Here is a 21022-nt window from a genome sequence, read left to right as displayed (position 1 = left end):
TTATTAACAAAAGAATGGAGGTCTGCCTCGAGTGGTCGACCGGTCCAGAAATACAAAGGGCTGGGGAGCAGCCACCTTTATACTAGGACTTGTGGGAGGAGTCAGCCGAGGCATGTCCAGGCATGTACACAATGGAATGCAAACAGTATACAAACAGTGGTTTACCACAAATGGTGAAGTGATTCAGTACAGAGAGAGAGATAGAGAGGTAAGGGTGCAAGGGAAGTAAGGGTAAGGTGGGATGTGGAGGAGCAGGCTGACAATGCAGAGTGCTGGTGATGAGAAGAGAAGGGAAGCAGAATGAAGGTAAGTGTGATGTGATACTTTTGATGTTCGCAGAAGATCATTGAAGCATTTTCGGCACTGCAGCCAGGTGCGTGTACATAGCGACCTTGCGCTTACCTCCACAGTAATCTCCAGCCAGGCAGCCTTTGTCTGCTGAGGAGGCTTCCTCCGGCCATCAAGAGGGAACAGAATCTCCCTGCGTCCTCTTACTCCCTGCACAAGAGTTTGCAGGGACTCCTCAGTGAATGGGGAACAGCCTTGGCTTTGGCAGCACTCATGGTCACCTTGGCCCATTCAAGCTGCAGCAGTAACAAGAAATGAGAGGCTGAGGCTACATGGAGCCCTTAAGAACAAGTGCAGCAATGATCTCATCAGTGCAGACCAACAGACCCGCTCACGGTCATTGCAGCAGGCAGCGCGCATGACGGGACTAATTGGTCCAATTAAATCAAAATGTGACATCGGGAGTGGCTAAAACCGGCAGCGGGTCCGAAACCTGCCCACCAGGCAACCCAACTCCATCCCGCCTCCTCCATTAAAATCGAGGCATCTATCTACATTATCACATCCCCATCTCACTAGCCACCCTCACATTCACCCTCAGCCTAGTGCTTCTTCCAAGTTCTTCCAACTACGGACACGGCAACGGCACACCCAGCCCAGTCAACCTTGCAAAGTCCTCCTCACCAGCATCTGGGGACTTGTGCCAAAATTGGGAGAGCTGTCCCACAGACTAGTCAAGCAACAGCCTGACATAGTCATACTCACAGAATCAAACCTTTCAGCCAATGTCCCAAACTCCTCCATCACCATTCCTGGGTCTGTCCTGCCGGTGGGACAGGGGTGGCGGCACAGTGGTATACAGTCGGGAAGGAGTGACCCTGGGAGTCCTCAACATTGACTCCCGACCCCATGAAGTCTCATGGCTTCAGGGCAAGCATAGGCAAGGAAACCTCCTGCTGATTACCACCTACCGCCCTCCTTCAGTACTCCTCCATGTTGAACACCACTTGGAAGAAGCACTGAGAGTAGCAAGGGCACAGAATGTACTCTGGGTGGGAGACTTCAATGTCCATCACCAAGAGTGACTCAGTAGCACCACTACTGACCGAGCTGGCCGAGTCCTGAAGGACATAACTGCCAGTATTGGCCTGCGACAGGTGGTGAGAGAACCAACATGAGGAAAAAACCTACTTGACCTCGTCCTCCACAATCTACCTGTCGCAGATGCATCTGTCCATGACAGCATTAGTAGCAGTGACCACCACACAGTCATTGTGGAGACGAAGTCCCGTCTTCACACTGAGGACACCCTCCATCATGTTGTGTGGCACTACCACCATGCTAAATGGGATAGATTCAGAACAGATCTAGCAGCTCAAAACTGGGCATCCATGAGGCGCTGTGGGCCATCAGCAGCAGCAAAATTGTATTCCACCTCAATCTGTAACCTCATGGCCTGGCATATCGCTCACTCTGTCATTACCATCAAGCCAGGAGACCAACCCTGGTTCAATAAGGAGTGTAGAAGAGCATGCCAGGAGCAGCACCAGGCATACCTAAAAATGAGGTGCCAGCCAACCTGGGAAAGCTGCAACACAGGACTACATGCATGCTAAAAAGCGGAAGCAACATGCCATAGACAGAGCTAAGCGATCCCACAATCAACGGATCAGATCAAAGCTCTGCAGTCCTGCTACCTCCAGTCGTGAATGGTGGTGGACCATTAAACAACTAACGGGAGGAGGAGGCTCCATGAATATCCCCATCAATGATGGTGGAGCCCAGCACGTGAGTGCAAAAGACAAGGCTGAAGCGTTTGCAACCATCTTCAGCCAGAAGTGCCAAGTGGATGATCCATATCGGCCTACTCCTGAGGTCCCCACAATCACAGAAGCCAGTCTTCAGCCAATTCAATTCACTCCACGTGATATCAAGAAACGGCTGATCGCACTGGATACAGCAAAGTCTATGGGCCCCGACAACATCCCGGCTATCGTGCTGAAGACTTGTGCTCCAGAACTAACCATACCGCTAGCCAAGCTATTCCAGTATAGCTACAACACTGGCATCTATCCAACAATGTGGAAAACTGCCCAGGTATGTCCTTTCCACAAAAAGCAGGACAAATCCAACCCTGCCAATTACCGCCCCATCAGTCTACTCTCAATCATCAGCAAAGTGATGGAAGGTGTCATCGACAGTGCTATCAAGTGGCACTTACTCGCCAATAATCTGCTCACTGATGCCCTGTTTGGGTTCCGCCAAGACCACTCGGCTCCCGACCTCATTACAGCCTTGGTCCAAACATGGACAAAGGAGATGAATTCCAGAGGTGAGGTGAGATTGACTGTCCTTGACATCAAGGCAGCACTTGACCGAGTGTGGCATCAAGGAGCCCTAGTAAAACTGAAGTCAATGGGAATCAGGGGGAAAACGCTCCATTGGCTGGAGTCATACCTAGCACAAAGAAAGTTGGTTGTGGTGGTTGAAGGTCAATCATCACAGCCCCAGGACATCGCTGCAGGAGTTCCTCAGGGCAGTGTCCTAGGCCCAACCATCTTCAACTGCTTCATCAATGACCTTCCAACATAAGGTCAGAAATGGGGATGTTCGCTGATGACTGCACAGTGTTCAGCGCCATTCCCAGCTCCTCAGATAACGAAGCTGTCCATGCCCGCATGCAACAAGACCTGGACGACTTTCAGGCTTGGGCTGATAAGTGACAGGTAACATTCGCGCTACACAAGTGCCAGGCAATGACTATCTCCAACAAGCGAGAGTCTAACCACCTCCCATTGACATTCAACGGCATTACATCTGGCCATGGTAAGGCCATCCCTGGCCACCCAGGCAGCAATGTACTCGGGTGCTGATGCCCTCTGTCCTGTGTCAGGTAATTGCGAAGAAGTTGTTGTTATTGTTGGTGCTGCTGGTGTGCCTGGGGCTGCTGTTGTTGGGGCTGATGATGGTCGAATTCTGAGGACCAAGCTGAGACAGTATAAAGGGCACCCATGTTGATGGAATAGATGGCAGGTGAAGTAGAGATGACAGAAGCATTCTTCCAATGAGGTAAGAGTGGATGGAGAGTGGAAAGCGGAAATCCTGCAGAATCTGTGCTGTAACTGGACTGAGAAACAGCTTGAAGCTGAGAAAAGTGATGATCTGTCAGGTGGGAGCTTTTACTGTACATTTGAAGCCATCAAGTAATCAGCTGGAGCAACGGCCACTGAACTCCTGCCTCAGGTTGACAGCCATGGTCCCCGAACAGTGTGGTTCACATGGCCATGAAGTTCAAGTCAAAAGGTAAGTTAAAAAAGTCTGTTAATCATCTGTCAACTAGATGCTAATGAGTTTAATTCGGTCGCCCGCCGCTGCCTGTCGGGTCTGCTCAGCGCTGACAGACCCGACATTGGGAAAGGCGCGTTGCAGCGGGTTGACCCGCTGTCAAAAAAAAACATTTTCCCACCCGACCCGCCACCGAACCCGCCCGCTGACACCGGGGAAAATCTCGGCCATTGATTCTAAATGGTAAGAGTGGGGTGGGGAGAATCAAAAAACATTTTTTAAGTTTGGGTGTTACATTTTCAAATTTGAAGCTTCAGTAAGCTCTTGACTCTTCTAAGAATATTCCTAGTTACATTATTTTGCTCTCTGGCTTTCTGTTCCCAGAATTCTCTTTTTTTCCATTTCTGTCTCAATATTTGTGGCTTTCTTTAGCCAAGTGTTGGCATCTAAAAATAGGATTTTGTGTCTCATACATGGTAGCCCTTAAAAACTTATAAAAAATGGAAGCTGTTGCACCAATAACGCTGCAATATCTGCTCCCTATCCGACACATCATATCCCCTGGTCAGAAATTTTCACGGTCTCCGTCATTGTCATTGGATTGCCTCCTGTGAGTTGTGCAAGAAAAAAGTTCAATCTGGGACATTACTTCAAATTAAACCATGACAGGAGGACAAGAGGGCCCAGCTTCAAACTAGTGAAAGGCAAATTTAGAATTGATGTCAGGAAATTAGTTTTAACACAGAGTGGGCAACACATGGAATGGATTGCCAAGTAAGGTAATGGATGCAAAAATCTTGGTATTTAAGAAACAATTGGACACTGTCTTGGGGAAGAACAAGCTTTTTTCTGGACACAATGGGCAAAATAGCTTCCACATTTGTATTGAGGGTGATCATGTGAGTGTGACCTGGATGATTTCCATCCAATTCTCTGACTCTATAAGTAGAGTATAATTACTAATCTCTGTCCAATACCTTTTATTTTTGTTTTATGGTTGAGATTAGACATTTTTTGTGTGGATGTTTACAGATTCTGGGGAAGAAAAATATCTAGAGGGATAAATAATGTCAGAATTCCTAATGGCATATTAATGTAAATCAAAAGTAATTCCCAACTAGTCAGGAATGGCATTATTTGTGTAACATGACCTGGTCGAAATCACAACAGTAAAGAGAATTGTACAGCATAGATTATTTTTTAATTGCAAAAAATTCTGCTATCAAAGCATGCTACACTTCAGTTAATCTCCATATATGTGTTATAGTGCACTCGTAACCAAGGCAACAGATTGGGAGTGGGAGAAATGATAGAGACTTGGAAGCTGGATAATGCCTAGTAGGCTTAGTTCCAGCTTGGGCTGTGAAATTTAGAACTATTTGTAAGTGCTTTAGGAGGCTCTGTTTGTGCATGTGTGTGTGTGTGAATTGATGTTATCTTTTAATGCTTTGCTGTTGAATATCATAGAGGAGGGTCTCGAGAGTACATTATCAGTGCAGAGCTAAACAAATAATCCAGGCCCAAATTATAGTTGCCTATTATATCAAAAAATGTCTCATTGTACTTTGCAAAGCTTCATTTTAAAATAAAAGGTTCCTTGTTGAAATAGATTTCCTGAGAAATACTGGCCAGGAAACTCCCAGGCCCAATCTTCGTTATGTGCGCAGTTAGCTAATCTCAGCCAGGGCAGCAGAGTAGGCGCAATACAATTGGCCTCAGCACCTCTGAGTTAGGAAAGAGAAAAATAAGCTATGGTACCTGCTCCTGAATTACTGTCCAGCAACCAATGCTGGAAGTATATGTGACCGTCGGGTGAAGACAGCACCAGGTTCAGCTGCAATAACCCCCTCAGTTGAATGACTGCCAACATTCACTGTCAGGTTGCACAGGAGAATGATAGCCACTTGGTCTAGGCACTAGATGACAATGATATCTTTGAAACCTTGCACCAGCACAGAGTCAACTTCAGAAGGGAGAGGGAGAAAATTAGCAAGATAAAAAAATAATTTTTTTAAATTCCTGTGTGTTCCCAGGTTTCAGTATGTAGAAGTCGTCCTGCTGGGAGCCCTTTTAATTTACCCAAATGACATCACATCTACAAAATGCTTTGATGAACCTATAAAATGTTTGCAGCAATTAGGTTTTTTTTTAATAAAAACTTCAAGTGAATGGAAAATGCATTAGAGTATGAGGTCAAGGATTTAGAAAAAATATATGTTGAGTAATGAAAATGGCTGAGTACTGACCTTGACCTTGGAAACATCACCTTTAGAACCTCCTAACGAGCATTTCAACTTAGAACATGACTCTATAGCGATAGAGTGATGTTTGGGTATTTTGTATTCAGTGTACTGTAAATACAGCTAGTTTCCACAGACTCTTGTTTGTTTTCTTCATTTCCATTGCTTTTTGGTATGATTCTGCAGAATAGCAAAACTATGTAATGGAATCACATGTAGTTGTTGATAAATTAGAAAAGATTTAACTGTTAACTGATCAAATCTTAAGATTGTTTTGGTGTTAGATATGAGCAGTTCAAACAATTGTGGGAAAATGAAGGGGGTAAAATCAGAAGACTGGTTCAAGAAAAGAAAACTACAATTAATACAGACATCCCACATACATGCCAACCATTATTATTTCAAACTGACAGTTAGCGATTCATGCCCACCTATTTTATATGAAGGTTTATTTTCTTGAAGACTGATTTCACCTGCAATTTTAAGATAAGGCAGAGGTTCCCTGGTGTGAGCGCATTAAATGCATTTATTTGCAAATTCCTGTCACTGCACTTGTGGAATTGCAGGATTTGGAACAAAAAAGTTGGCAGTGGAGTTGATAGGGTGATGCATTTTACTTAATATAAAGAATTACACTGAGAGATTTCCACTTAGGATTACAGTAGTCTCCAAAAACAAGTATCAAAAATCATATTGTTTTGACAGGGTCATACCCCCATAGTAAATAAATCTCACGCCTTCAGCATTGACATCCCCCTTCTGTCATTTCTAACAAGCTGACATTTTTTTTTAAAGTCTTGAGTGAAGATAAATTAAATTTAAGACTCCTATAGATCCTTTTAAACAGCAGTGAGCTGAAGTGCTCTCTGTCGATATATATTTTCTACACAATTCAGTGGTAAAAATCATTAGAGATTAATAAAAATCTCACAAAAGCATCTCACATACCTTGCTCCTAATAATCTGTTCTGAAGAATCTATACAACACTCAATCTGCAGCATGTCAATGGGTGACCTGAAGTAATTAGTTGCAAGTTACAGGAAACTTTCTGATATCCGGCACTGACGGGACCGAGCTGGTGCCATACCATCAAAAGTGCCGGACATACCAGCGTTAATGTTGAGAGATACGGAACTGAAAAGCTCCGTGTGAATCAACAAACCCTGTTGCTTAGCAACAGCTTCAAAACAGTCAGCTGCAGCTGCAAGCGTCTCTAGCTGAAGCTGTTGCTATAGCTACAGACCTTGCAGTGCCTGACTGGGGGGGAAAAAAAGCAACGAGAACTAAAAAAACTTATAGAAAACGGCTCCTGATTTTTGCCGTTAGATCGAGTATTCCGGACATATAACCTCCAGATAAACCAAAGTTTCCTGTAGTTCATCAACCGAACACTCTGCCCATTTCTGAGTACAGCACTTTTTAATATGAAGGACAGTGTGCGCATTTATTATTATTATTGCTGCATCAGGTTTTTTGGCCATTAGGGTAAGTTATGATAATCCTGGGTATTTTTTGATTTGTAAGTTATTTTAACCCAGGCCCCTCTAAGTCGACTGCTATTGCACACCTGCCTACTTGAGCCTAGAGAATGTAATGGACTCCTGTTCCCCAGATATCTGTCAATGCTATTGTATACCTTCCCGTGAGGAGTTGCTTGATAGCAGATTCCTCCCCAAGATAACTGCTTTGGATTTTGCCAGGAAGTACCTATTCTGCACTTCACCATGGTGGCATAGCTGAGACTGACTGTGTAGGGAATTGTCTGCTCTGTCTGTGGTGCATGCAGTGGATCAGCATTCGCATATGGAAGTACTGGGAAACTGAATACAATGCAATGCAGGCCCATCCTTTTGAAAGGGTGCAATATTTGACCCTTTGGTACTGTTCATTGTCTGACCCAGTGAACAATGGCATTGTATGTTTAGGTCATGGACACTCACTTTTGACTTTTTCTGGGGAATATCAAACAGCAACATATCAGTAAACATGCCCAGCACTTGTTTATACTCATTTTAATGTCTTGACATAAAGCTGATATTTAACCTCACGTGACTTAGTAAGTAATTCCAGTTGATGGTTTTAAGTACATTTTCTCCCCGATTTTTCATTTTCTCACACATAAAGCAACTGTTATCAAGACAATGGGAAAATAATTGAGATGAATGCAAAGGTTAAAAGCAAATAATTGTGTTACACAAATGTAATTTTGTCATTTATTTGGCATGTTTGCGTCAGGTGTTTATACCATTTCCCTGACGGCTCAGCGAGCTTATCCAGTGAGTAACCTTACAGACAAGGAAGGCCTCAGTTTTAATCTCTGGTATGCTCAGCTGAATCATTGGTAGTGGGGAGTTTTAACTGCCTGCGGGGCCCCTGGGTTAAGGTTGGGAAATTCTCCAAATATCCTACTCTTGATTGCTGGAATGTTAACAAGCGTGGACATTGGATAAGGAAAGGATCAGGCTCACACTCCGGTCATTGAATAGCCTGCTGATGCTCTCTGTAAAGGCTCAAATGGTATGTTAGCCTTTATTACAAAGGAATTAGAGTATAAGAGTAAAGGAGTCTCAGTACAATTATGTAAGGCTTTGGTGAGACCTCACTTGGAGTACTGTGCACAGTTTTGGTCTCCTTACCTAAGGAAGGATATACTTGCTTTAGACAGAGTGCAACGAAGGTTTACTAGACTGATTCCTGGGATGGGGGGATTGTCCTATGAAGAGAGATTGAGTAGACTAGGCCTATATTATCCAGAGTTTAGAAGAATGAGAGGTGGTCTCATTGAAACATATAAAATTCTTAAGGGACTTGACAGGGTAGATGTAGGGAGGATGTTTTCCCTGACTAGAACTAGGGGTCGCTGTCTCAGAATAAGGGGTCGGCCATTTAGGACCGAGATGAGAAATTTCTTCACTCAAAGGGTTGTGAATCTTTGGAATTCTGTACCCCAGAGAGCTGTGGAGTAAGACAGAGATCTTTGGATACGAAGGGAATCGAGGGATATGGGGATAGTGCGGGAAGGTGGAGTTGAGGTAGAAGATCAGCCATGATTTTATTGAATGGCGGAGCTGGCTCAAAGGGCCAAATGGCCAACTCCTGCTCCTATTTCTTATGTTCCTAAGTTCTCACAAATGAATAATGACCACTTAGTCGAGGTACCAGAAGGAAACTGACACCTTTGGAACCATACACCAGCAAGAAGTCACCATTTTCAGGAAAGGATTGGCAGAGAAAGCTGGTGATAGGAAATATAGAAAAAAATTGATAGATCTAATTGTTAAACTGACAAATGCTTTCATTAAAATTTATAAATAATCTAAACCACAGCTTGAAAAAGAAACTGCTTGCCGTTGTCACATGTATGATTACTGATCTTACATGATATGACTGACATTAAATTGTTGGAATAAGGGGTCGGCCATTTAGGACTGAGATGAGGAGAAATTTCTTCACTCAGAGGGTGGTGAATCTTTGGAATACTCTACCCCAGAGGGCTGTGGAGGCTCAGTCATTGAGTATATTCAAGACTGAGATCAATAGATTTTTGAATATTTAAGGGAATCGAGGGAAATGGGGATAGTGCAGGATAGTGGAAATGAGGTAGAAGCTCAGCCATGATCTTATTGAATGGCGGAACAGGCTCGAAGGGCCAAATGACCTACTCCTGCTTGTATTTCTTATGTTTATGTTCTTATGTTGGTAGTGTTAAGGAAAAGCTAGGTTATGTTGTGGTGATCCATTCTCGGAGTAGAACTGGTAAAACAACGTACAGAAAATAAGTGAACTGAGAAGAACTGAACTATCTTTGAACAGCTTATGAATATACTTGGAACATACAAAAAATGAGGGACAGGAAAAGACCATTAAGCCTGTCCCATACTGTCATGATGCATCTTCTGCACGCCATGAACCCCATCTGCCCCGCCCCTGACCAGCCATACAATCTCTTGAGGAAAAATTTACGGGGTGGGGCGGGGGGGTTGTGGAATTAGAAATTCCTGTCCGACCCTCAAAGGTAAGCAAACAAGTTCCAAGAGACAACAGTAATGGGGGGGGGGATATCCCCCATACCTTTTATACATATGTTGGCCACAGTTACAAACTCATCTAGCTCCCTTTTGAACTTTTACAGAGAATCCACAATCACTGCTCAAATTGGAAAATTGTTCTATGGGTCTGAAAAGAAATACCTCCTGACATCTAAGTTGAATGCTTATGTAACTTATACTCATGTCCTCCATGATCTGTTAAACTTAAATAGCCTATTCTCAAGGACCGAATCTAATCCTTTTATTATTTTAAATGTCAATCAAATCTCCTTGAATTGTATGCTTTTCTAGAGTAAAAGCCTATCATGGTAACTAAGGGCTTTTAAACTAGGTATAAATCTAGTGGCCTTCCTCTGAAACTTTTCTATATTACCTCTATATTTCTCATTATATATTCTCTAAATTCTAGATGAATAACTAAGGTCTTATATAAGGACAGTATATTATTTTTTGTTTTGTATTTGATCATCCTGGCAATACAATCTAGCACTGTTTTATTTTCCAACAGCCTCATGGCACTGGTCAGTATTGGAAAAACATCAGCTGCATGGCATCAGATAACCCATTACACTTTCTTCCTACTCTTCACCCACACCACATCACACATAATTCCTCTCATGCCTGCATAAATACTGCCCTGTTAGCAATGACGTTTCTCCCTCCCAGCTATCCTTCCCTCTCTCCATGTGGGAAGCACCTGACCTCAAGTTGAGACCACCCACACCCCCCTGACCACCACCCCGCCCCCCCCCCCACTTCCCCCATTAAAAGCACAACTAGAGATTAGGATAACTGGAAATTAAAAGATGATTTCAAACAGTAATGTTAAAATATAGTCAAACTTCATTACAGCAGGCTTGTTATGGCTGACCAAATGGTTCTTATCAAGAGTTCATTCCATCAAAGTTTAAACTCTTGTTCTGATTATAGTGTAGTTTATAATGGGAGTAAGATCACAATTTTTCCTGCTGGTAATAATAGAGTTTATAATAACTCAGTTTCCCTGTATATAAATATGTCTTTGTTCAGCACAGTTTATCTTAACATTATTATTATTTTGATGTCTGACAGTGCGCAGTGATGTCCGTAACATAGCTTAGCACATTGGGCAGTTAAGTTGGCTTGGTAAAAATATTTGAATATTTTAGTTAACGTGTGCTTCTTCAAATTTTTTCCTAATCTTTGAACTGTTTGTTTCCATAGCATTCTGTGTTTGAGTGTTAAAAATAAATGTAAAACCAGTAACAATAATTTATAGTTATATTTTCTGCTATGACCTCCCTCCCAAATTTACAATTTTTTTTTAAATTTTAGTGTCTTTGCAGGTTGTCAGATCCCATATCCTAAACGAGAATTTCTAAATGAAGATGAACCAGAAGAGAAAGGTGACAAGGTAAGAGAAAATGCAATGTATGGAATTCGCAGCTTAATCCAAATCTAAAGTCAACCTAACCTGTATATCCTTGTGATGCTTTTTTTCAATGAACACCATTTTATTTGGCTTATGTGTTCACTTCTAAAGCCAGTGTCTTAATGTTTAAAATTAAATTTCCATTCTGAATCTGATATAGCCTAATTGTATTATGTGCTTTTGGCCTAGAAATTGGGTTGGGGCGCCAAAGTGTCGCCAAAGTCGCCTGAGCGCAGGATTTAGCGCAGCGTTCGAGGCTTTAGCGATCGTCGAATATTCAGTTTCATTGCCCCTAGAGGGAGACGGGGCGAGGCTCGAGGCGCTCCGCGTCCCTCTTAGGGCGCTGAAACTGAATATCGCAGCGCAACGTGCCGCAACGCCACACGCTGCGGCATGGCGCGCTGCGGTACTGCAGGCCTTCCTCCCATTGTTAAGGGGGAGGGGCCTGCAACAGCGCGATCCCCGCTCGCGAGTGCCGGCAAACGAGCCCGGCACCAAGGAGAAGTGCCGGGCTCTCGGGAAACAGCCGGCAATGCCGCGGGGGGCGGGGGTCAGGAGGCCGGGGACGGAGGTGCTGGCAGGCGGCCGCTGAAAAAGGCGGCCGCCCCGCACCTCCACCTTAACTTGTGCCGCTGCCGGCACAGCAAGGCCCCGTGAACCGGGCGCGAGTAGCGAACAGCGCCACTGCGCCGTTCGCTACCAAATATCGCAAACGGGGCACTGCACACACCGATGACGTCATCGGTGGCGGCGCAGTGCAAATGGCTAACGCCACCATTAGCGCCCCTGCTGACTATCGCGGGAGGCGCAGCCAGTGGCGCTACAGCCACTGACTGCCTCTTTAGGCGCTAACAGGTGGCGCTACTCACCCAATTTTTCCCCCTTTATCTTTTAACTTGAAAAAGTGAACAATTCTTGTGTTTAGAGCAAAGGTGATTCAATATAAATATAAATGCATATACAGGAAACCTTGTGTTATCCGGAGGCTAAATGTCCGGCAAGCTCGAGCCACCGGCAAAAATCAGGAGCCGTTTTGTTAGTTTTTTTTTCTTCTCGTGGCTTTTTTTTCTCAACAGTCAGGCTCTGCAAAGTCTCTGTAGCTTAGCAACAGCTTCAGAGAGACGCTTCCAAGGTACGGGCCGACTGTTTAGAAGCTGTTGCTAAGCAACAGTGTTTGTTGTCAGATACGGAGATGAAAAGCTCCGTATGCTTCAACATTAACGCTGGTGTGTCCGGCAGTTTGAGGGAACGGCAACAGTTCGGTCCCGTCGGTGCCGGATAGCACAAAGTTTCCTGCCACTACTTGTAGCAAATTCATCGATTAATTCAATGGGAAATGTCACACTATTACATTAAAGATATTTTCTTTTAATTGCTAGAAGTTAAAGCAACGGAAGGCCAAGGTTTACTACATATTTGGGAACATTGAAAAGAATTAGCTAATAAATAATAATATTGTTCATAATATTCCTAAAATGTTCACCAAAATTGTATTGTCTCATTATGGTTTGGAAATACTTTCTTTTTCATATTATTTATATAAATGAGGCTGTTGTACATTATTCATATACATATAAAAGTATTAGCAGTTTCTTGTGATCTGTTGTTACTTTGGAGCCATTCATTAACATTTAGAATACATTAACAAAAGACAAGGCAAAGTGGTGACGACATTTGAAATTAGGGTTAGGGTGAAAAGAAAATCAGAATTGCTGGAAATCAGAAGTAAAACAGAAGGCGACAAATTCGTCCTCCCAACTGAAAAAGAATACTCCACTAATGCAAAATATTTCAGCGAGCAGCCTAACTGAGAGCTTAACTACTTGTGGAATTCAAGCACAAAGTTAAAACTGAGGTTTGAGCTCCATGAATGGATTTCAGCAATTTCCTTTTTTGCTGAAACATATTGGCAATTTCATAACCAAAGTTAATTGTCTTTCCTTTCAAAGACTGCTCACCATTCCCTGACAGAGTGGCTTCTGCTAATGCTGCCATTCTGCCAACAGCTGCACTGGTGCATCTAGTGCAATTCACAGGGCTAAAACTTCCAGAACGCTGGAAACCTGTCGGTAACAGTGCCGGCCAAGGTTAACGGCCACCTGCCGAGAGAGTGCAGGTAGCACCGGTATTTTGGTGCTGCCTGCTAATTAACATAAGTGGAGCGGAGAATTTGTGGTGTAATGCTCTCTTTCCAGCGCTAAACTCAGCAGGAGGCCGAAGGTTGTGTCTGTGTCCCGCTTGCAGTGAAGGAGAACGGGGAAGAAAGGAGTGAACCTGTAGGCCATGTACGGAACAGTTGCCATACTTGCTACAACAATATTACCTGCCACCCGATTATTAACTATGTTTGCTGATTTTTTAATAGTTCATGAAATAAATGCATCTGCATTCTCTGTAACACTAATCTTTCCACAATGGTTACTCTTGAAAGTGTTTAAATGTGTATTAATCGTGCCAGCTTTTAGTGTAATAAATAATTGGTTATGGAATTTTGAATAAATTCATTATAATTCCTTAGAATCTTAAGCAGTTGAGTACAGATTTGCTAGGGGGTGAAGTTCTGGTGACACTATCATCATAAAGATAAAAGAGATCTTATCAGAGATGATCTTCAAACGTTGAAATAGAGTTCTAGGCAATCTGATGCCCTTTAGGAATTTGTCTTTTTTATTTGCTGGGAATCCATCGAAGGATTTGCAGTTTTGTGCAGGTGCTCAATTCTGAACTAAAAGCTTGTTCCACAAGGTTCCACCCATTCACCCACAAACATTGAAAGCTGCCAGAAAATGCAACCGCCCCCCGCCCCCCCTCCGCTCTCCACTGATGCGCAAAAAATGAAAGTATAAAAGAAGAACCTTGGCAAAGGAGGCATTTAAAGTTCTGTCATCCATCTGAGGTGTTTTCCACTTGGCAGCCTCTATCCTCGTATACAATCTGCCAAGTCCTGCCAGACTCCTCATGCTGGTTAACGCTGCTGAAACGTTTTTAGCGGCTGCACGCACTGGCGTGCTTTAGAGATGGCAGCAATAGGAGCAGCGATATCCAAAATGGATGAGCGGGCATCACCTTGGCATTGCACGCCGATTGATGCCACGCTGCAACTCATTACAATACTTTCGGCGAGCGCAGGGCGAAATTGCCATTTTTTTCCCCAGAATCGGGCAGTAACGGCCAGCGCTAAACCCCCGAGTTTTTAGCCCATTCTCTGTTGACCTCAGGCCAGCACCTTCTCCTGAGAGCACTGCTAAGCAGATGGAAATCCCCCATCCTCAAGGAACAAAGTTTCAAAAGCACAAGGCAGACCATGAGAATGGGGAATGCATTGTTATTTTTTGGTTATGATCAAAGGTCATTCATTACTGCAGTCCTCCAAAAGTTAAATGGGCAACAAGTGTAATATGTTCCCCTTTGCTATCACAAGTCTTTCAGGGTGCAAAACAATTGCAGTGAAGAACATGTTATGACAATAGTATTTTATCTTTGTTAACCCAGATTTTATTGAGTAAGCAGGAACTTCACATGACTAGAACACAGTTGATTCAGAAACAATAATAAACATTGTGTCAGAGAAGTTGGTTTGCTGTTGAAATAGCATTTAGACTGGAGAATTGTCTGAGGCTGTTTCATAATGTGAGAATCTAACAGGAACATGTTTTTCTTCCCCTCATCTAACCTTTTAGTTACTGAGATGGAGAATTTCAGTGAACTAATAAGAGCTGTGTTTATTGAAACTGTTCAACAGAATATCATAATGAAAGTCTGCAGGTTCAATGGAATACATTTTCATCCCCAACTGCTTGTTCCTGCTGAATCTAAAAGTCCCTCCCCCATCTCCCCAATTAATCTGCGGGCAGCTTTGAAATTCATCAGGAAGAAGAAAACATGAATGCCACCTCCGCTGCTCATTCTCATTATCCTTAACTAGCTGAAGTGCCCGGCGGTGCCGAGGGATTTTTGAGGGCATGTTGTTGTTGGAAGAGAGAGAGAGACTGGGGGGAAGAGAGAGCGCGACTGGGGGGAAGAGAGAGCGACTGGGGGGAAGAGAGAGCGCGACTGGGGGGAAGAGAGAGAGCGACTGGGGGGAAGAGAGAGAGCGACGGGGGGAAGAGAGAGCGACTGGGGGGAAGAGAGAGAGCGACTGGGGGGAAGAGAGAGAGCAACTGGGGGAAGAGTGAGAGCGACTGGGGGGAAGAGAGAGAGCGACTGGGGGGGGAAGAGAGAGAGCGACTGGGGGGGGAAGAGAGAGAGCGACTCGGGGGGGAAGAGAGAAAGCGACTGGGGGAAGAGTGAGAGCGACTGGGGGGAAGAGAGAGAGCAACTCGGGGGGAAGAGAGAGAGCGACTGGGGGGGAAGAGAGAGAGCGACTGGGGGGGGAAGAGAGAAAGCGACTGGGGGGGAAGAGAGAGAGCGACTGGGGGGAAGAGAGAGCGCGACTGGGGGGAAGAGAGAGCGACTGGGGGGAAGAGAGAGCGACTGGGGGGAAGAGAGAGAGCGACTGGGGGGAAGAGAGAGAGCGACGGGGGGAAGAGAGAGAGCGACTAGGGGGAAGAGAGAGAGCGACTGGGGGAAAGAGAGAGAGCGACTGGGGGGAAGAGAGAGCGACTGGGGGAAGAGAGAGAGCGACTGGGGGAAAGAGAGAGAGCGACTGGGGGGAAGAGAGAGAGCGACTGGGGGGAAGAGAGAGCAACTGGGGGAAAGGGGGGGAAGGTTGGGGGGGAGGAAGGGGGGGAAAGGGGAGGAGAGGGGGGGAGGAAGGTGGGGGGAGAGGAGGGGAGGGGTGGGGGTGGTGGGGGAAGGAGGGGGGGAGAAAGGGAGGGGGGAGCCAGCAGACCCTCACCCCTCTGCCGGCGATGGCTCCGCTGAGCTCCGTGCCGTCCCACGCACTGACATGCCGAGCGCAGCGCCCCGGTCAGCCCGAGCCCCGCCCTCCTGAGGCCGGGCCTGAGGCGGCTTGAGACGGCCGATTGCGGCTGGCCGGGCCTGGTTGCCTTGGTAACCCTCCTCCCCTCTCCGCCTCCCGATCTCCGGGACCGGGCCTGAGCAGCTTGAGACGGCCGATTGCGGCTGGCGAGCCCGGTTGCCGGTGTAACCCTCTCTGCTCCCCCTCCCCTCCTGAGCCCCCCCCCCCCCGCTAACCTGCTCGCTTCCCTCTGGCCGCGCTCTGTGTGGCGGTGCGCCGTGCAGCGCAAGCGCGAGGAGCTTGCCGTGAGCCCAGCCAGCCTTTACCAAGATGGCTGGCCGCTGGTTCGGAATCGGGCCCAGCGGGGGGGGAGGGGTGGGGTGAGGGGTGGGAGGAGCTTGCCACAAAACAATTGCCTAGGGTCCAGCATGGCTGGCAACAGACGCCCAGGCTTCGAGGCCTACCTGCAAAAACGGGGAAAGGTAGGAAAATTAATGAGATTAGATAAAAGATTTAGAAAGTAATTAACTTTTTTTTAAAACAATATGGCCTAGAAATTCAGTATAGCTACGTTCGGGGCGCTACAGTCGGGCGGCCGCTAAAGTTTGCGCCCGGCGCAAGTTTGCGCCACCTTCGCCGATATTCAGCCGCATCGCCCCAAGAGGTTACTGCTGCGCTAAAACAGGCGATGCACGACTATCATTAGGCGCTAAGCCAGCGGTCCGGGGCGATACCCTCGAGGGCGGGCGCAGCGCAGGTGCGGCGAGTTGCTGATTGACGGCAGACACTCTGGCGCCGGTCAGCTCTTAAAGGGGGAGGGTGGACTTGTCTGGCTGCCATGCCCTGCGCACTGCAGCCCTGAAGCAAGGCCTGACCAATGCTGGTTCATCAGTTCTACGCCCTGGACCATGGTGAAGCCCGCTATTCTTTCAAATCCCATTGTACGCTCTTGCTGCTTGTCCAGGGTCATGGGGAAGGAGATGTACTGACGTCTCCTTCTGAAAAGGGCATTGTTCACCTGTCGGATGCAGCAATGTACCGCGAACTGGGAGATGTTGGCAATGTCCCCAGTAGCGGATTGGAAGGAGCCGGTGGCATAGAAGTTGAGAGCCACCGTCACCTTCACTGCCACCGACAGAGATGTCCTGCTCCTCAGCTGTGGCTGCAGATCTCTGCGAAGCAGGTGGCAGATCTCAGTGACCACCTCCCTTCTGAATCGCAGCCTCCGAACACACTGCTCCTCAGACATGTTCAGATATGAGAACTGCTGGCGGTATACCCTGGGTGGGTAAGGCCTCCTGTGCCGACACCTGTTGGCCCTTCTCCGTCTGGCCATGACTGGCACTCTCTCACGGCGTCTCTGATCCCTTTGAATGCATGCAGAAAGCCAACGTTTCCACCCATTGTAGCCCCCATTACAGTATATGTGGCGACTCAAGGCTATGGCACTGAAAGTGAAATCCAAGTGCAAAGCTCTGGCCTGAAGCCAGAAGTACCTGTGCGAGCGCTGAGTCAAAGCAGAAAGCTCTCTGCCTTTGTCTCTCACACAGAAGGATTGGCACAAAATGGCTGTCACTTATAATGCAGGAGGAGTCCCCTTTAAATAGCGCCCCCCGCACCCCGCAGCGACTGGGAACCGTTCCCCTCTACCAGTCGCTGGGGGCGCCAGGCGCAAAGAAGGGCTGCGCCACTGAAGTTCCGGTTTGGGGCGCACAAAGGGCGTTGCACGATGAAATGACATCAGGATCTGCGCGCGCAAAGACTTTGCGCCGACGCTAAATCTCTAGTGAAGTTGGGGAGAGGCGCAGATCGCGCTGCGCCCGGCCGCTAGCCGCCTAGCGCCCAACATCTCCTCCTCCTAAGGTGCTACCAGCTGGCGCAAGCAACTGAATTTCTAGGCCTATGTGTTTTAAAAGCAACTTTTTTTTTAAAGACGCAGAAAACGGGAAAAAGAAATGAAAAGTTTGGAATCAAGATGGCGGCGACTCACCTCGGTTCAGAACGATAAGGCCCGCCCACACACACACCGATTGGTTGACCGTCAGGTCACCGAAGCGTAGGATTGGTCAATCGTCCCGTCACTCGACTCTAGGAGGGCCCGCCCGCATGCGCCAGGAACCCGCCCCCGCCATGCAGCGATTGGTCGACCATCGGGTGGCTCGACCGTACGATTGGTCGACCTCGACGTCACTCAATGCTAATGAGCAGATAATGAGCGGAATTTTGAACGTTTTTTGGATACCACGGGCAGAATTTTTGTCTCACCGAAACGTAAATACGCTTACAACCGTTCTGGAATCGTAAGCTTTCTTTTGATGTAACACACGTGTAGGTACGCTCTATAACTTTTGATTGTATAGCCGGACAGAAAGACAGACAGAGAGACATACCGTTTTATATATATAGATTAGCTTGCACCCATGTGCTGTGGGTTTCCTCACTACTTTGGACCAGTTGAAGAAAAGTAGAATGTTAAAGTAATTTAATGATTTTTTACATTTCACTTTTCTCCGTTTGGTGCTGTGAACGTGTTCAGCTCAATCGGGTAAAAACCGTGGTGAGGGCTGCAAGTCAGTCATGGAAAGGTGAGCATGGTCAGCAGAAATGAAGAGATGATTTTAGGTATTTGGGAAGCCCATGTTCCTCTTTAGTGGCCAGTAAACAGCTGAACCTCAGTTATTTCAGTCTCAGTCCAAATACTGATGTGGTTATCAGTTTGAAGTCTGGATAAATTGCTTGAGTTTGAGTCACTTAATGTCCCAAAAGGGTGTCATATTCAGTAGAGGATCTGAACCTTTTGGAGTATAAATGAGTATGAAAGATATTCCAGGTCCTAGGAGAAATGTCCCGTCTACTGGTAACTCAGTTCCCAATGGACTTACTTCCTCATAGTTTGGTATGCATTGGGCAATTTCATCTAGAGGTTTGAATGAGAGGTGATGCAGGAAATGGAAATGTAACATTGATAGGGTGAGGGAGGTACATTGTTGGGCCAGTATAAGGAAAAAGCTCTGCATCGCAGCCAATCTGTGCTGTACCTAACCATGGGGTTCTTGATGCAAGGCGGAAAATAACATTTACATCCCTCATCCTAATGAACACAAAAATACTGCACACGACATGAAATACAAAGAAAAATATTTGATTCGCTGACCTGTCCCTATAAACTATGTTAGATGACTTAGCTGGCCCAGCTAGTTTTTAGTTTGTTCATTCATGGTCAGCAAGGTATTGAGATCTTGTAAATAAATATTTACATTGTGACAAATCCTTTGTATTCATCAAAGTTATAACTTGTAGTTTCAAATGTAGATACATGTAGACCTGCAACTATACAATCACGTTATTGATATGTAAAGAAATATATGTACTTCAACAGTCCTTTTTATCAGTAGTATATGTTGCCCAACAACTGCGTCAGATGAGCCCCATTTCTACCACCTATGTCTTACACTGCTTTATAAAATCCAGGTGCCACAAGATCGTAGCCACCCTTACATGTCACCCTCCTAGCAAACCAGCTCTCTGCACTAAATGTTAAAAATTCTTGCACTTTCATCACAACAACTTGTTATTATTGAAAGACACATAAGCAATGGCATCAAGCTATAAATAATAAAAACTTAAGCAAAATACTCCAGATGCTGGAAATCTGAAATAAAAACAGAAAATGCTGGAAACACTCCGTAAGTCAGGCAGCATCTGTGGAGAGAGAAACAGAGTTAACGTTTCAGGTCGATGACCTGAATAAAGACTCGCTAGGGGTAACGCAGAGGGTATTGACAAAAGCCTTATGCTGCCTGAACAATTACACAAGGGAAAATAGCGAATGGTATTAAAGGTAGGGTAACTTGCTTGAACTGAAGTAGTTTTGCAGTGTGCCAAGGCTGACGTTGCTCTGGAATCAACACAATTAATATTGCAGTGTTGGTCTGAGAGAAGCAGGAAAGTAATAGGTGAGGCAGCGGATATTATTTCAGGAAGGCATTTGATATTTTTCCACGTAACAGATTGATTTTCAAGGTGCATACCCGTGGGCTAGAAGTCAGAGGGTTAGTCTGGCTTGATGCATGACTGAAAGGTAGACAGCAAAGGGTGCTAGAGAGTGGGAGGTATTGAACTGAAAACTGGTTGCCAGTGGAGTCCCACAGGGGTCAGTGTTGTTTATAATTTTATGATTTATAGGATAGAATATTATCCATGATGTCTTAGGTTTGCAGCTTTCACTAAACTGGTGCAATGGCCAATGATGCTAGTCAATGTGTGATATTCCAAAACGATCTGGACAGGTTGGGGTAGAGTTTCTTGTGGGGATGTAATCGGGAAGTTACACTCAAAAGTAAGCCCATTCGGTGCCCATTTTGCCGATGTCTATTTTCACCCAAATTTCCTGCCAATCTCATTAACATACCCATAACGTAAAAATGTGCGTAAACAAGCAGAAATCAGCGTAAACAATTGAGGCCGGAGGAAAGTGCCAAACTCACATCATATATTTATTTTTTAATAAAGCTGGGTGGGCGTGTGTGCTGTGAGGAGGATGCCAAGAAACTCCAGTATGATTTGGACAGGTTGGGTGATTGGGCAGATGCATGGCAGATGCAGTATAATGTGGATAAATGCGAGGTTATCCACTTCGGTGGTAAAAACAGGAAGGCAGATTATTATCTGAACAGCAATAGATTGGGAAAAGGGGAAATGCAATGAGACCTGGGTGTCCTTGTGCACCAGTCGCTGAAGGTAAGCATGCAGGTTCAGCAGGCGGTTAAGAAGGCAAATGGTATGTTGGTCTTCATAGCGAGAGGATTCAAGTACAGGAGCAAGGATGTCTTGCTGCAGTTGTACAGG

At 45.7% G+C, this 21022-nt stretch overlaps 1 protein-coding gene across 1 annotated transcript in view; it reads left to right on the top strand.

Annotated features, from left to right (window-relative positions):
• The window catches only part of cdk19 (cyclin dependent kinase 19), a 351351-nt gene that overhangs the window by 285310 nt on the left and 45019 nt on the right, over positions 1 to 21022 (top strand). The window contains exon 11 of the mRNA XM_085997816.1: positions 11178 to 11256. Within this exon, the coding sequence (XP_085853942.1) occupies positions 11178 to 11256 (79 nt within the window). The remainder of the gene's footprint in view (positions 1 to 11177; positions 11257 to 21022) is intronic.

This window comes from Somniosus microcephalus, chromosome 9 (genome assembly GCF_052327205.1).
Source record: "Somniosus microcephalus isolate GS21.2 chromosome 9, FLI_Smic_1.0, whole genome shotgun sequence".
NCBI classification, from domain to species: Eukaryota; Metazoa; Chordata; class Chondrichthyes; order Squaliformes; family Somniosidae; genus Somniosus; species Somniosus microcephalus.
The sequence above is the reverse complement of the archived record's forward strand: the minus strand, read 5'-3'. Positions and strand labels throughout refer to the sequence as shown.